The following is a 16,900-nucleotide window of genomic DNA, read 5'->3' as shown; positions in this document are numbered from 1 at the left end:
TTGTCATTCTGCAGTGTATTTCTCATCTCCAAGGTTTCTAGAGGAAACTTATTCCATTACTATTTTGATAAAAAAAAATCTGCGTGAATAGCTACTCTGAAGTAAAAATAATCAATTAATTCTTATTCCTAGCTTATTTCAACACCAAAATGTTAACAGCCATTTAAGTGTAAAATAGAGTAAAATATTGAACACCGGTGACAGAACAATCATTGATTGGTTTTTACTCGCATGGAAAGGAATGTAAAGGTGATAGCAAAATACCTAAACATAAAACGCTGGTATGTCCAGTGTCAAGAATAACCTCTCTATATATAAAGTTTTATAGATATGGTGGCACTGGGTTTGAAATAACAGTTGGAAAAAAACATTAGAACTGTTTATTGTATAACAAATTCTTAATTTCTACAAATGAAACAGGATAAATATGAAACCATTCAGTGACTTTGGGGGTCCTTTTCCTCAGAGTAAGAATAGAATTCTATTTAGCTGTCGATATTATCATATTCAGTAATTAAAAAAAAAGCCACAGTAACTAAAATTTACAATGAGATAATAAAAAGCTCCTTTAAGATCTAAGAATTTTAAAAACATCCATTAATAGACCTCAGAAAAACAATTAGGTTAACTGTGATTAAAGCGCTGTAAAATAAAATACATGTCTGTTGTAATGTCGATAATCGTGTCCGTCCTTACTGGCTGTGATGTCTGTACATGATGTTCTCTGTGGGGTTCTGCCGCCAGCACAGAACATGCGGATGCACGCTAACCTTAAAACAATTTGTAGAAGTTCGTTCTCCTGACAAATATCACCGTACACCAAATTTCTCCTTCACACTTTGTAGAAGTCTTTCTCCTGACAAAATCTAAGCACAAGCACACAAACTTCAGAGTTTGTGGGGAAAAAAAGAAACCAAAAAACACACCTGATTGTAGAAGTCTTTCTTCTGACAAATTCTCCACAATTGTTTCACAAGCACACCTGCAACACCTACATCACATAAGAAGTCGGGAAGCAGCTCGAAGGAAACATTGAATAATGTATCCCTGTAGGGAATACATGACGGAAAATAATCAGCAATTATGTAGAAGTCTTTCTTCTGACGAAATTGAATGATCTGTATGATATTTTCTATATTAGAAATACCATTGTTGACGAACGATTTGTATAAGTTTTTCTTCTCACAAATCTAGACCTCAATGTAAGGTCTGACAACTCTATGGGTACTGACCAGTTATTTAACAACCCAATCACCTGTTTGATCAAACATTTTATCTTGCATCTGACAAGTTGTCAAACACTTATAATTAGATGAAATTGAGTTGTTGTTACAGTTGTAATCAATTCAGAAAAAAATAAAATAAATCGAACCCCTAACTAAAATAAAAATAACAACCAAAATAAAGTTAGAAAAAGACACAATTTTGCAGCTGATAAGATAACAAAATAAATTATCACAATTTCAGATAGTCAATACTGGTCAGATCTCTATATTGATTTTGTTGGAAACTTCATGGGTTTAATTTTGCATTTCTGAATAACAGTAAATCAATTACAATCTAAACACACAAACACGCTAGAACATCATCAATACTTGCCACCACTAATAAATTACATGACCGGCTAGTTCTCAGACCTAGTCATTCCAAATTTAAAACCAAAGATGAACACATTTGTCAGCAATACTTTAGCACCAAAACTCTTCTAATTTAAATGCATGTACCTTTTAAATGTTAATAGATACAAGAGGTATTGAGAACATAACTCAAAGCTTGCCTATTCAAAGAATATCTGAAAAGTCCAGAACATGCCAAATTTATTAAACATCTACCCTGACCACATTGTATCAATGTTGGACACCTTAGCCCTTTCCCCCCTGTCACTTTAATAAACTCTACCATAAATTAATCTGGATGAGTCCATTATGGTCAACAGTGTTGAAAGGGTTAGGAACCTCCAAGCCAAATATCAGAATCCCAATACAAACACTTAAGATTCTATTTATGTTAATGTTCACATCAATGTAGGGAGAATACATAGGCGTCCTTATTCTTGGAATAGGCGAGCTAAAACACCTAGCCAATTTTAAATTTAAATTGTATATATGTTTATTGGAAATATTTAATGTAATCAAAAAGCAGTAAAATTAACAGTTGCATCTTTAATATATATATCATTCCAGACTATCTATTTCTATTTTAAAACTGTTTTGGTGGTACTGTATATATATTTCATATCGTTTTGATTTTCATTGTAACTGACATTTACACAATATAATTCTATGACTTGGCGAACACTGTAACGAACACTGTAAAATTGATATTTCTCCCCGTTTTATTTTTCGCCGGGCAACAAAGTGTTAATAGTTGAAGTAGTTTTAATAGATCAGGAAATGAAATTTAACAATGGCCAACTTCATTTTAAAAGGCCAGAGAAAAACAATTTGAAAGAGTGACAATGTAACGGTATAAAGTAAAGTCTTCCTTCTGTTAAAAAATGGAGACTGGTGCACAGATCAGATGTCAGGCATCACGACTAACTAGGCACACCCTCTGTGGGCGGGGGCAGGGTGGGGTAAAGTCGGTTGTGGGAAGAGCTGGAGGACTAGGGATTATGGGCAGGTTTGGGGATGGAGAGATGGTCGTCGGAGGGCACTGTCACAACTTGCACTGTCAACCCTTTCACGTTGCCATACTTTTCTTCAGCATCCTGTTTCTTTGAAAGACTGTATTTGAATGTCTCATACACTCCCCATGAGATTGCTGTGGCAGGCATTTGAAAGATGACCCTTGCCTGCAGTCCTCTGAAGAAACCTAAGAACCCTTGGAATTCATATACTGTCCTACATGCGGCTGCCATACCGTCAACATATGATACTTGTTTGCGGGCGCAACATTCCTGTGTGTTGAGTAAAGTCTTACAAACATCTAATGGCATGGTTACTGCTGCCGATGTTGCCCCTGCCAGGCCTCCAGAGATCACATGACTTAATGGGTTATACTTTCTATCATGGTTTAAAATATCTTGCATTTTCTCATACACGATGAAGTGCGTAATTTGAAATGGAAGATTCATAGTCAACTGTGTTGTGTAACTTCTGTAGAAGGCTCTCAACCCTTCCTTAGTATAAACATCTTTAGTGCAGTCTACACACGACTTGTATGGACTCCCATACACTTGCATCCGTTGTTTTATCACTGTACCAGGTACGTAAATAATCAACCGGAGGTCAAATACAAAACCAGCCAGGTCAAGGTCAGCAAACGTAGCATCAAGGTCAGCGAGTGCAGTATCATCAAGGTCAACAATAGCAGTTTCATCAAGGCCACCAAGTGCAGAATCAGCAAGAAGAAAAAAAAGACAAAAACACAAAATAAGAACTTGTTAAGAATTGAGTTATATCTACACAAACAATAGTGTAATGTGATTGCAGTAACTTGTTAAGAATTGAGTTATATCTACACAAACAATAGTTTAATGTGATTACACTAACTTGTTAAGAATTGAGTTATATCTACACAAACAATAGTTTAATGTGATTACACTAACCTGTTATCTTTTCATGGAGCAGTTCCTCTTTTAATATAAATAAATGCAACCGCACTAGTGAAAGATATTAATTCGCCTGTTCTTGTTTAATGATTTTACAAGTAGTTCACCAGAAAAATGATGGCCAGTATTTGCATTATTGAGACTTGTAACTGAATTTAAAAAGGTATAATATATATATATATATATAAAAAATACCCAGAAAAGGAAGTGAAATGCATGCACACAAAATGTCAGATATTTTTAGTAACTCATATTTCTCAACAAGCATCAAAGTGATGACCTTCAGTTTTAGATGAGCTAGGATGTTTGAAGGACACATATCCTGTGACAATAGTATATAATATACAATTGTGTATGTAACACTTTTGTATGTATATTACTTTTCATTTTATTGTCCTTGGCAAAATTAATATACTATATCATGGACTTAAACAGAAAGTGGAAGAATCCAAGTAACTGCTTCATAGAAACAGAGACCTATAATACAGTGTACAAAAAAGCCGGCCATATTTGATGCAAGATTTATGTGCCTATGTGGCCTAAAAATATTTGAGAGGATGAGGTAATAATTCAGTTTACAAACTTCATATAAATGCTTTTTTTATACCCCCCCCCCATGAAGTATTTCTTCAAACTATGTTATATACCGGGTGATAAAATGTTAAGACTTTACTACTGTACCTGACAGATGACAAGTACACGGTGGTATATGCTTTACATTAGGAAAAAAGCACACGGATTACTTCAAATATGGCAAACAACTTACCTGCCAACCCCATCTGTACACGTTGTGTTCTTGATGAATAAAGACCTAATAGATTATTTTAAATTCCATAATCTTCCTCAACCTGTTGTTTTGTCTAAATAACTTTCCATGATATTTAAAATTTCAACTTCCACAAGCTAACTCCATAACCTTTGACAACCTTTGACATTTGACTTCAATAACCATTAACATCCTTTGACATTTAACTTCCATAACAACTGACCGTTGACTGCCATTACCTTTGACAACCTTTCACTTCCATTACCTTTGACAATCTTTGCCTCCCATTGCCTTTGACAACCTTTAACATTTGACTTCCATAACCTCTGACCTTTGACTGCCATTGCCTTTGACAACCTTTGACTGCCATTACCTTTGACATTTGACTTCCATAACCTCTGACCTTTGACTGCCATTACCTTTGACAACCATTGACTTCCATAACCTCTGACCTTTGACTGCCATAACCTTTGACAACCTTTAACTTCCATAACCTCTGACCTTTGACTGACATAACCTTTGACAACCTTTGACTCCCATTACCTTTGACAACCTTTGCCTCCCATTACCTTTGACATTTGACTTCCATAACCTCTGACCTTTGACTGCCATTACCTTTGACAACCATTGACTTCCATAACCTCTGACCTTTGACTGCCATTATCTTTGACAACCTTTCACTTCCATAACCTCTGACCTTTGACTCCCATTACCTTCGACAACCTTTACCTCCCATTACCTTTGACAACTTTTGCCTCCCATTTCCTTTGACAACCTTTACCTCCCATTACCTTTGACAACCTTTGCCACCGAATACCTTTGACAACATTTGCCTTCCATTACCTTTGACAATCTTTGACTTCCATTTCCTTTGACAACCTTTGCCTCCCATTAACCTCTGACATTTGACTTCAATAACCATCGACAATGACGGACATTTGACTTCAATAACCATCGACAATGACAGACATTTGACTTCAATAACCATCGACAATGACGGACATTTGACTTTAATAACCATCGACAATGATGGATATTTGACTTCAAAAACCATCGACAATGACGGACATTTGACTTCCCCAGCTTTCAGCACCATTTGTCTTCTGTCACCTTCTAAGACTTTGATTTCAACAACCATTGACTTTGGAAGCTTCTAAAACATATGGGTTTTTGGTAGTGTCGGGGAAACAGTTCCCAACTCCGTACTGATCAATTATCACCATTTCTCAAACGATCACTCATTGATAAGAAACCTACAGGGAAATATATAGAAAAGCATCACCAAAATTGTGATGGATATTGTTTTAAGATACCCAGCTGTATGCAAAATAATTCAATTTCTATCCAAATTTCATTCATTGAAGCTACCATATGTTGTCTGTTTTATTTAATTATGAAATTGTCCACATTAACATTGCCTTACATCTGAAATATTCATACCATCTTACAAGTATGGATCCTACACAAGAAGTAGATATTTTGGGGGTTTACTTATTGAAATAACCGTACCTTTGACCTCCTCGACTTTCTCACAACCTTCCATGACCTCAGACTTCCACACCATTCCATAACCTAGGACTTCAACAACCTTCATGACCTCCGATTATCACAACATTCCATGACCTCTGACTACCACAACCTTCCATGACCTCAGACTTCCACACCATTCCATAACCTAGGACTTCAACAACCTTCATGACCTCTGATTATCACAACATTCCATGACCTCTGACTACCACAACCTTCCGTGACCTCTGATTACCACAACCTTCCATGACCTCAGACTTCCACACTATTCCATGACCTAGGACTTCAACAACCTTCATGACCTCTAATTATCACAACATTCCATGACCTCTGACTACCACAACCTTCTGTGACCTCTGATTACCACAACCTTCCATGACCTCTGATTACCACAACCTTCCATGACCTCTGATTACCACAACCTTCCATGACCTCTGACTTCCACAACCTTTTCCGACCTCTCACTACCACAACCTTCCGTGACCTCTGATTACCACAACCTTCAATGACCTCTGATTACCACAACCTTCCATGACCTCTGATTACCACAACCTTCCATGACCTCTGATTACCACAACCTTCCGTTTGAATACCAAAATCTGATTTCATTTCAGCTCTAAAATAAAATACCAGTGATGAATATCAGAAGGTTTACCTATATACCAGGTTTTGCTTTGACATTCGAAAAACTGACAGAGTTACGACGAATTCAAATTTTATGATTGGCGGCATGTCACATGTGTGTATTGATCTGCAGTTAATAAAGCATCATAAGATATCTTTTAACTCATTCACCCCAGAAGACACATTTGAACTCTTCCAAATCAATGGTTGGAATAGTTCATTGTGAAATTTCAGGGGTGAATGAGTTAACATACTCAACAAGAACACTAACAGGTCAACAAGGGCTAGGCCATGTGCCTGACTGTAACTCCATCCCTGTCTACTCTATTTTTAGTAACTGTCACCTTGACTTCCAATGCAGGCCCCTTAATATAGTCCATGACATCAGAAGAAATCTTATTTGTATGACTACAGTGTATCTATGCATGAGTATGATTTGTGAAAACTGAACAAAGTTACAAAAATTCAATTTTTACAATCAACAATATGTTGCATGTGCCTGTTCAGGATAAAAACTGAAAAATCTAGACAATGGCAAAATCTGGATAGTTACTAAAGTGGGTCTGGTAAGTTCTTTTTTTATGGTAAGATTATGTAACATTATTGTGAAAGTATGTTTCCAAGCGTGTTTATGACCTTATTTGTAACCTCTGACCTTGTTACTTGTCAAAGGTCTCCCGGGCATTATCAATGAAATAGGTATTTTTTCATATTATTGCCCGATAATCAAATCTATCAATATTCACATCTGTTTGTCAGTTGTCTCAAAAGGTATGTAAAATTATTTATATTTATGCCGATAGTATTGTTAAAGATATTATCTGATGACGCTTCATTAACTGTTCAGATCAATACACACATATGTGACATGCCATCTATCGTAAAAAATGAATATGTCATAACGCAGCCAATTTTTCACAAGTCAAACATAAACTCCACGTACAAAGGTGTATTATAGTCATATGAATGACATCTATTCAGATGATGCTGATCAGTTCTTATAAAGATTTTGTGTGACGATGTGTTGTCTCCTAAACAGAAACTTGGTAAAATGGTGTATTATAGCCATATGAATGCCATCTATTCGGATGCTGCTTCTTATTTCTGATTTTGTGTTTATATATAATATTGACATCTGGAAAAAAATGTACATATATATGGCCCTTCAATGTTTTTGTAAAGATTAATCACAGATCAATGTGCTATAGTAAAAAAATAAAATAGTTTCATAACCATCTTTCATTAAAATAACCTCTGGACTCCAACTAATCATGCATAACCAGGCGCCTGCAATATTTGATAACCTGATTGCTATCTATTACGCTTCTACTTCAGACACAAATATCAACAGAAATTACATTCTATCTGTCACAGATCCAGTGGCTTTTATTAAATAAAGTATTCTAATAAAACCATTGCAGATAGTAAGACAAATGCGGGGGTGGGGTAGGGGGTGGGGGGTGATAAAAAGGCTTTTGTGTGAAATACCCCAGACCTAGGCTTTAAGTCTTACCATCTATAGGAGTCATCACAGCATCATGTACTATTGTGGAAACACCACCTGCCACCCCTGTAGATAGAATACAAACAGAATTATCACATAAATCTCATGGATTGTAGTCAAAATGAATGTTATTTAACTATGCCAGATTGATTTTATTGGATCAAGATACAAATGTAGGTTATACACATGTAATCAATCAACTGTTGTTTTTTCTGACTTATATGTCCAAATAACACATCTACGGTCTAGTGGGTATGGGCGATATTTCAATATATAGCATCCTATTTGAGTTATGGCGGTAGCCTTATAAATGGAGAATGACTAAATGCTAAGTAACAATACGTCTTTACAGTGACACTGCAGAGCAAAAGTATATACACAGTATCATAAAGTCACTTTACAACCCACAATCTGTACAATCTGAACTTTATAGCTTAGTAATAATAAATATACAGGTAAGTTACATGTACCTGAAGATTTTGTTATCATTATAGATAAACATACTTCTAATATCACTGAATCACATTGTTTTTACACTATATTTTAACTCTGAACACAACCTTGACCTTGACAGTTTACATGTACTGTAATTTAAGATGGTTCTCAGCTAATTTTGGTATTTTAATCACCATTGATATATATTTGTTGCTGCTGCAGTAACAAACCAAGAAAACAGCTGGAGCTGAACAAGACACACCAATCTCATGCCAAAGTGACATTTACTTTCAATCATTCTGATGCATTAATATATGGAATTAGACTACCTTCAATAAGGTTCTCAGCTATTACTTTGCTTCTATGTACTACTGTTAATATCAATATCTACAAATATAATTTGAACTTTTTCTTCAAATCGAATGAGACCCATAAAAAGCATGAAAAACAATAGTGGACTCACAATTATGTGTGAACAGCTTTTATTTGTTTTGACAATTATCTTTTAAAACGTTTTTTCATTTGACATTTTTATGGAAAGTTCAGAAGGTTTTTTGATAATGGGAAAATGTCCATGGTGCAGTCTGTTGCTTTTGAATAGTGAAATATTATTGAAAATGGGCACTAATATGCTGTCTTTATAATTCATCTATTTATACTGCATTTGTATATTATATCAAAATCTGTTCAGCCATTTCAAAGTTTTGTTTGGAATGAAAGTATGGACAGGCAATAGAACAGATCACAGGAAGTGGACAAAAAACACCTAAATATAGCAAAATATTCTCATTAAATATCATATTGCACTACAAATATTTCCCTCGCAAACTTTGTCGGAGCCATCTGTTGAAACTACCAGCCAAATATTATTATATAAGATTCAATGCTTTTTGGTTCTTCTTCAGAAGTTGTTTGACATATTTTTCCCTGTGACCTTGTAAGTAGGTCAATGTCATTTTCCTTCTCAAACTTTGTTAGCTCTATCCCAAAAAGCTACCAGCCAAATCTTATGAATCCATTCCTTTTTGTTCTTCAGAACAAATCCTTTGAAATGTTCTTGACCACTGTGACCTTTAAAGTAGGTTGAGGTCATTTTCATTTGCAAACTTTGGTGAGCTCTATCCCAGGAAGACACCAGCCAAATATTATAATTGTATGCCTTTCGATTATTCAGAAGAAGTCATATGATGTTTTTGACATATTTGACCCCTGTGACCTTGAAAGTAGGTCAGTCATTTTCATTCTCAATCTTTGTCGTGCTCTATCTCAGAAAGTCAACATTCAAATATGAAGGTTCTATACCTTTTAGTTCTTTAGAAGAAGTCATTTAAGAGTTTGACATATTTGACACCTGTGACCTTGAAAGTAAGTCAAGGTCATTTTCATTCTCAAACTTTGTCGAGCTCTATCTCAGGAAGCCACCAGCCAAATATGAAGATTCTATACCTTAAAGTTTTAGTTCTTCAGAAGAAGTCGTTTGAAGCGTTTGACATATATGACCACTGTGACCTTGAAAGTAGGTCAGTCATTTTCTTTCTCAAACTTTGTCGGGCTCTATCCAAGGAAGCCATCAGCCAAATATGAAGATTCTATACTTTTCAGTTCTTCAACAGAAGTCGTTTAAAGAGTTTGATATATTTGACCCCTGTGACCTTGAATTGACAAGGTCATTTTCATTCTCAAACTTTGTTGGGCTCTATCCCAGGAAGCCACCAGCCAAATTTGAAGATACTATGCCTTTCAGTTATTTAGAAGACATTTGAAGCGTTTGACACATTTGACCCATGTGACCTTGAAAGTAGGTCAAGGTCACTTTCGTTCTCAAACTTTGTCGTGCTCCTACCAACGAAGCTTTCACATAAATATCATGGCTCTATGCCTGTTCGTTCTTTAGAAGAAATTGTTTTAAGGAAAAGTTGACGGACGACAGATGGACGACGGACGAAGGACGGACGTCCGTCCTTCGGGCAGGTGAGCTAAAAAGGAAAGACAGGTAGAAGACCTAGAACAGAGTGAGGGATGTGGACAAAAAGATACACCGGGTAGGTAATAGAGTTAACTAAATTACAAAATTGCAGACATTAAGATTGCACAGGTAACATTGCAGACAAGACAGATATCATATGGAAAAAGACGATGCAGACTGGCAGTTAAGAGCAAACTAAGGGATGAGGACAAAAGTGTATGACAGACAGTTAATAGAGTAGAGGGATGTGGATACAATCCTAGTCCTCTCAAATTTAACTGGAGGTGTCTAAATATACATAGGATTAGGAAGAGCCTATATTACTACGTATACAGAGCTCTTAATCTAGAGGCAAGTAGGTTTAACAATAACTCCAAACTTACCATGAGTGAAGTGAGTTCCCCTCTGTCCATTTGCCAGATATTTTTTTGTCTTCTCATAGCATGTGAAGTACAGAGCATGTGCAGGCCCTGCCCCGCCAACGACAACCTGTATCCCCCGTAAAGTGTTCCGCATACCCTCAAATTTCACGATCTTATGGAAGGCATCAAGGATACTGCGATAATCAGCTTTTGGATCAGGAACAAGTGACTGCATTCGTGTCTAAAAAATACATCCAGGTTTATAGACATTCAATTTTTAACTGTTGGGTAGCTTTTTCCAAGTTCTTTAAAAAGAAAGTTCAAGACCTTAAAAGGCATGTGAATAAACATTCTTCGTCTGTCAATACACCCATAATATAATTACATTATTATATTATGGGTGTATTGCATGATTGAGTCAATTGACAGACAAAGCCAGTACATACAAAAGCGAAAAAAAACCATAATTAGTTCAAATTCTGTTTTCAATTATTCACTTATTCAGCACCTTATGAAATGAAGGTAGAAATAAAACAATGAATAAGAAGCATAATAGAACACTTTCATTGAGACCAAAATTTTTGTGTGGTAAAATATCAACAAGCTAGATACACCAAGACATGATGACGACCGATTTTAGGCCCACTAGATGTCTTAAAATAAACACCAAGACTCAACAAGACATTGGCACACACTTTCATGACTTCTATATAAGTTTCATCTTTTCTCCTGTTTTCTGTTTTATATCTGCTGGATAAACAGACATGCCCACAGTAACCACACTGTCTGGTTATCCAAAATTTATATAAGTACCTTTACTTTCATTTCAGTGATTTTGTTCAACTTTATCCGAGCAAGGTAAAGTATACATCTAATGTTCTGCTGTAAATGAAAATTCTTTAAAAAAAAGTCAGTAAATACATATGTATGCATTCAAGATCAGAGGGGAATTGAAAGAAAATGTTTTTTTTTCTCCAAGGGAAATTTACTGTTTTTAAAAGCAATTTTAAAAGAAGGAAAAAATACAAGGTGACATTGGGAAAAAAGTATGTATATAATGTTATAATATAATTTTCTATTCTTCAAAGGAAACATGAACAAAAAGCAAGAGGCCTAATGGACCTTTACTTGCTCATGTTATTCCTTCAAAGACAGTTCAGGTCAAAATCATCTACAGCTAAAATAGGTCAAGTATAGATCATCACTCTACACATAATGGGTCTTTGTTGGGATACTTTATTACCTTGGAAGATGCTAACTTAATTTAAATTATTGATCTGAACTTCAAATTTGGTCGAAGTCATTCATCAAGACCCACCATTTCATAGCAATTTAAACCATTAAATTAAAGGCTGTATATTATGACCCTTGGTCTCTTGGTTATTCAGAGGAAGTAATTTAAACTTTTTAACACCTTTTGTCTCATGTGTTCTTGAAAGTGTGTCAAGGGTATTTATTTGAACATTTTATTAGCCCTTCATCTAAGCATTCTACTGGAAAAGTATCATCATCCTAGGTCTTTTTGTTATTATAAACAAGATGTTGTTTAAAAAGTATCACCAAATAAAACCTCATGTACCCTTAAAAGTAGGCCAAGGTCATGAATTTTAACCAACTTGATAGTTATTCAAGCATGCATGCTCCAAGCCAAATACTGTATCATGATCACACTATATAGGCCTCTTTTGTCATTTACAAGAATCTTTTGAGTGATTTTTACCTATTTGTCCAGCGGCTTTGGAAATGGGTCAAGAAATCTTCATCCAAGTTCGTTATTGGATATACATTGGTCAAGTATCAATACCGTTCATTTTTTTTATATCCAAAAGGAGTGGTTAAAAGGTTTTATCACATGTGACCCTTTGACATTGAAAGTTGGTCAAGGTCATTTGCTTGAACAAACTTGATAATCCTTCATCCCAGCATGCCAATGGCTAAATGTCACGACAAAAGGCCTCTTGGTTATTCATGAAGAACTTGTTTTTAATGTTTGCCAAATTTGAGCTATGATCTTTCAATGAGTTGTCAAGGTCATTCATTATATCCTTTCATCCTAACATGCTACTGGCAAAATATCATCACCTAATTAGGCCTCTTTGTTATTCACAAGAACAGGGCTGTTTCAAATTGTGTCTGGGCTACTACCGGTACTTTAAATGAATTAAAAAAAAATCCACAACTTGCAAGTTGCTTGGATGAATTTTACAAATTTGAGCTGTTTGACCTTGAAAGTTGAAAAAAGTAATTCATTTGAATAAAGTTGATAGTATAGTCTTCATCCCTGCAAGCTACTGAAATATCACTACCTTACCCTTTTTGTATTTCTGAGAAGTTGTTTAACCATTTTTACAATGTTGACCCCTATGGCCTTAAAAGTGGGTCAAGGTCCTTTATTGGAAATGGTTGATGGCCTGCTACCTTCCATCACAGCATTCAACTGACCATGGCTAAATACCACTACCCTGTCAAAGTGTGTTCGTTTGAACATTTAAACAAATGACCTGTAACCTTTAAAGTGGGTACGTAAAGGTCATTCCTTTGAAAAACTTGTAGATGTTAGGTCGTAAAGTTGAAGGGTTAATAGGATTTCAGAATATTTTACGATAAGGGCTGCATCTCATTTTAACATTCACTGATTATCACTGATAGCACCTACTACTAGAATTCATGGTGTGATTTTAGGGTTAATGTACAGGTGTCATCCAAAGGATAATTGATGTATTTTTATTCACATTTAGGGTTTTATACTAAGTTAACGTTACAATTAGAATTTAATTATGGTACTCTGGGTAAACATCTTCATGGGAGATATAGGACTGAAGGAGAAAAGTTGAAAATGTAAATTTACGTCTTCTCAACCTGCTTTCAACTTCCAAGCTTGTTACTAGTATATAACAAGAGGCCCAGAGGGCCTGTATCGCTCACCTGTATATCAAATTGAAGCAATCATGGCAAAATATTCTCCGAATGAGATCAAGGGAATATGCCAGACCCCAAGGCCAATCCTTGTAGCATATCTGTATTAGATTATTCATGCCCAGCAATTTTATGTATGGTTATGGGGTGGGGATCTCAACTGTTTCCAAGTTTTGACTCAGAAACTAGGTCCCTAGGGTTGTGGCCAGTCCCCAGGATCAATTCTAATATCGTGACTGCATTTGTCCCTTTTTGCCCAGCATTTTTGTATATATAGTTTTGGGGTGGGGATCTAAACCATTTCGAAGTTATGACCCAGGGGTTAAGTCTCCAAGGGTGGGGCAGTCCCCAAGGCCATCCTGGAAGCAAATGTGCAATCATCTCTTTATACTCAGCAATTGTATACCATGGTTACATGGTGGGGATCTCAACCATTTCCAAGTAGTACACTTTTTTTGGCCCCACCCCTTAGCCCGGGGGGTCAGCCCCACCATTTGTACAATTTTGAATCCCTGCCTCCCATGAATGCTTCCGACCAAACATGATCAATATCCATGGCATATTTCTACAGTATAAGTTGTTTATAGAAATATAGCCAAATTGCCCCTGCCCTCAGCCCCCTGGGGATCAGCCCTACCAATTGTATAATTTTGAATCCCCACCACCTAGGGATGCTTCCAGTCAAATATGGTTGATATATATCCACTTCTTAGTTCCAGAGAAGAAGTCGCTTATAGCAATATTGCAAAATTGACCCTTTTTGCCCCGCCCCTCAGCCCCACCATTTTTCATAATTATAATAATAATAATTTGAGGTTTTTATATACCGTTTTATCACAACCTATAACCTAGTTCTAGTCTCAAAGCGGTTCATAAACTACTATCCTTGGTTATAGGGCCTTTGTAACCAGCCAATATCTTTCTCAACTTCCTGGGGAGCATACAGCCACTGCTGCCATTTCGGCGCTCACAGCTAGCATTCAACAATTCTAGCACTGCCTAACCACGTTTTCATCTAGAGCCAAAAAGACTGGAACAAGCAAAGTAAAGTATCTTGCTCAAAGATACAACACAGTGCCATGCCGTGACTCGAACCTGCAACCCTTTTGGCACGAGCCCGGTGTCCTACCGCTAGACTACCACTGGACTATATAGCTACCACTAGACTACCATTTAACCCGAGTGAATAATTTACTACCCAAGTATGTGTATTCCTTTGCCAAGTGACACATACAGTAACAGGGGTTGATTACAGACATCAACGGTACAGGGAACATTTAGAACCTATATAGCTTTAACCTTTGACATTTGGGCTTCACTAATGACATCTATGTGTCAGCTCTCTCTTGCAGGTGCATATAAGGGACTGATAAACTTAAGCTCACGCAAAGTTCCCAAAGCATGTAAACGATACTTGTGTGCATATCACAATCAAAGAAGTCTAAAGACACTTTGCAAGTGACTTAATAAATTGAACTCGGTATCATCAACGGTTATTGACACAACACATTGGTGGTCAAATGTAAGGGCGATAACTACTGCCTAGGTAAGGTACGCAGAATCCACATGCCTACTTCCCTGTATAATTGGTGTGACATGGTCAGTATCAAAGTATTCTGATACCAACAGATAAGAATCGTGGTTAGTAGTAATGTTGACATGCGTGATTCGGACACACGACACTTTCACTGTAAAGCGTCTGTATGAGTCAGCTTTTCACTTAAAACCACACGTGCGACGTGGACATACTTTTAACCACTAAGCGTAATGTTTTACATCAAAATCACACTCAGTTATAAAAAGAGATTGTATAACTTTCCTCGCACCTTTACACAGTCGACAGGATACATGACACAGTGTTCCATGACGCCGGCAGCAGCCCCCGCCAGCATGTGGGTCGAGGTTGTACTCGTAGGGGGCAAACATTCATACGGGTCGTCTTCGTCCATTACACAATAAAAACGCCCGTTTCACTACACACACACAGAAAAGTAGTCTTATAGTCTTTACATCCGATGAACTTCCTTCGTTAAGACATGTTAGGTGTATATAATCCGTCGTCCTACTTTATAACTTTCTTTGCACATGGCTCACTTCGTAACGTTTCTGGTGGAAAGAGAGTATACAAATAAACCCAACGACCGGACCGAGGTTACGGAACTTATGCAATACCTCGGATTACCTCCCCTCTACCAATCACAAACCAAGTACATTCTTAAAACATACATAAAAAACTTGATGGAGAGTCAGATTTTGAGGTAGTCGATAGCAATAAGAGGAAAGCAAACATTTTTTTTGTTTAAATACGTAAAAGAAAACATCAAAAAATAAAAACAACAACAACAGCAACGGTATGCTGTTAAAAAGCCTACCGCCTCTCCGGAGTTCTAATAACTGTTTTATAAGTAAAACACGAACAAGAATATATCTACGGTCCTCAGATTACCAAGTGGCTCAGTAAAGTGTACCGTACAATGACAGAAATTCTTATGAACAAGGAGTGTTGTCATTATGTATCTGACATTTTGCTTTCATTTTGTATCGACACGGACTTTGCTAAGTATAGAGTAAATGTACCAGAAACGTGTCATTAAATGTAATCTATAAGTGTATCCATCTTTTTCTAAAAATAGCTAGCTTTTTTTCTCTTTGATATTTGGTTATTTTATCACGATTATATATATATATTATAATTTTAATGATGATATACTTAATATGTATCCCCGAGCGGGGCGGGGCATTTTTTTTCATAGGGTACAGAAATTACAGAATTTTAGTAAATATGTTGAGGCATGTGACCTCAACTGAATTTTGGTGACAGAAATCTCACACCCGATCCCATCACTGTACGTACTGTGCTGTTAATATTAAAACAGCCGTGAGGGAATAGTAAATACGTATACACTCTAGAAGTATTGATCATTGTATTGGAATTTGTTCAAATTTCGCTATATATGCTTTGGACATATGTTGATAGGTACACGTTAAAAAAAACACCTTAACTTTAAGTTCGGGTTATGGTTAAATCACACACAAAAATGTTCCAGAAAGCACAAAGGCCTAGAGCCTCAAGATTGCATTCTTTTAATTTTAGACAAACACACATACATACATACATACATACATACATACATACATACATACATAAAAAAAACACTTTCTTAGTGAATGCATTTGTTGAAATCTAGTTTAATTTACTTATTAATTAAAGTAATCCGTATAGGACTATTTATATATTTCATTACGT

At 36.2% G+C, this 16,900-nt stretch overlaps 1 protein-coding gene across 1 annotated transcript; it reads right to left on the bottom strand.

Moving 5' to 3' along the window:
* Nucleotides 1-284: 284 nt before the first annotated feature.
* On the bottom strand, nucleotides 285-15,774 carry LOC110464541 (mitoferrin-1-like). Its single transcript, XM_021519801.1, has 4 exons — nucleotides 15,480-15,774; nucleotides 10,759-10,978; nucleotides 7,984-8,040; nucleotides 285-3,198 (listed from the first exon to the last, which is right to left on the bottom strand). Exons 1-4 carry the CDS (start codon nucleotides 15,600-15,602, stop codon nucleotides 2,606-2,608), a joined length of 993 nt encoding a protein of 330 aa, XP_021375476.1. The 5' UTR covers nucleotides 15,603-15,774; the 3' UTR covers nucleotides 285-2,605.
* Nucleotides 15,775-16,900: the final 1,126 nt, after the last annotated feature.

The sequence above is a fragment of the Mizuhopecten yessoensis genome, unplaced genomic scaffold (genome assembly GCF_002113885.1).
Source record: "Mizuhopecten yessoensis strain PY_sf001 unplaced genomic scaffold, ASM211388v2 scaffold1539, whole genome shotgun sequence".
Lineage (NCBI taxonomy): Eukaryota > Metazoa > Mollusca > Bivalvia > Pectinida > Pectinidae > Mizuhopecten > Mizuhopecten yessoensis.
The sequence above is the reverse complement of the archived record's forward strand: the minus strand, read 5'-3'. Positions and strand labels throughout refer to the sequence as shown.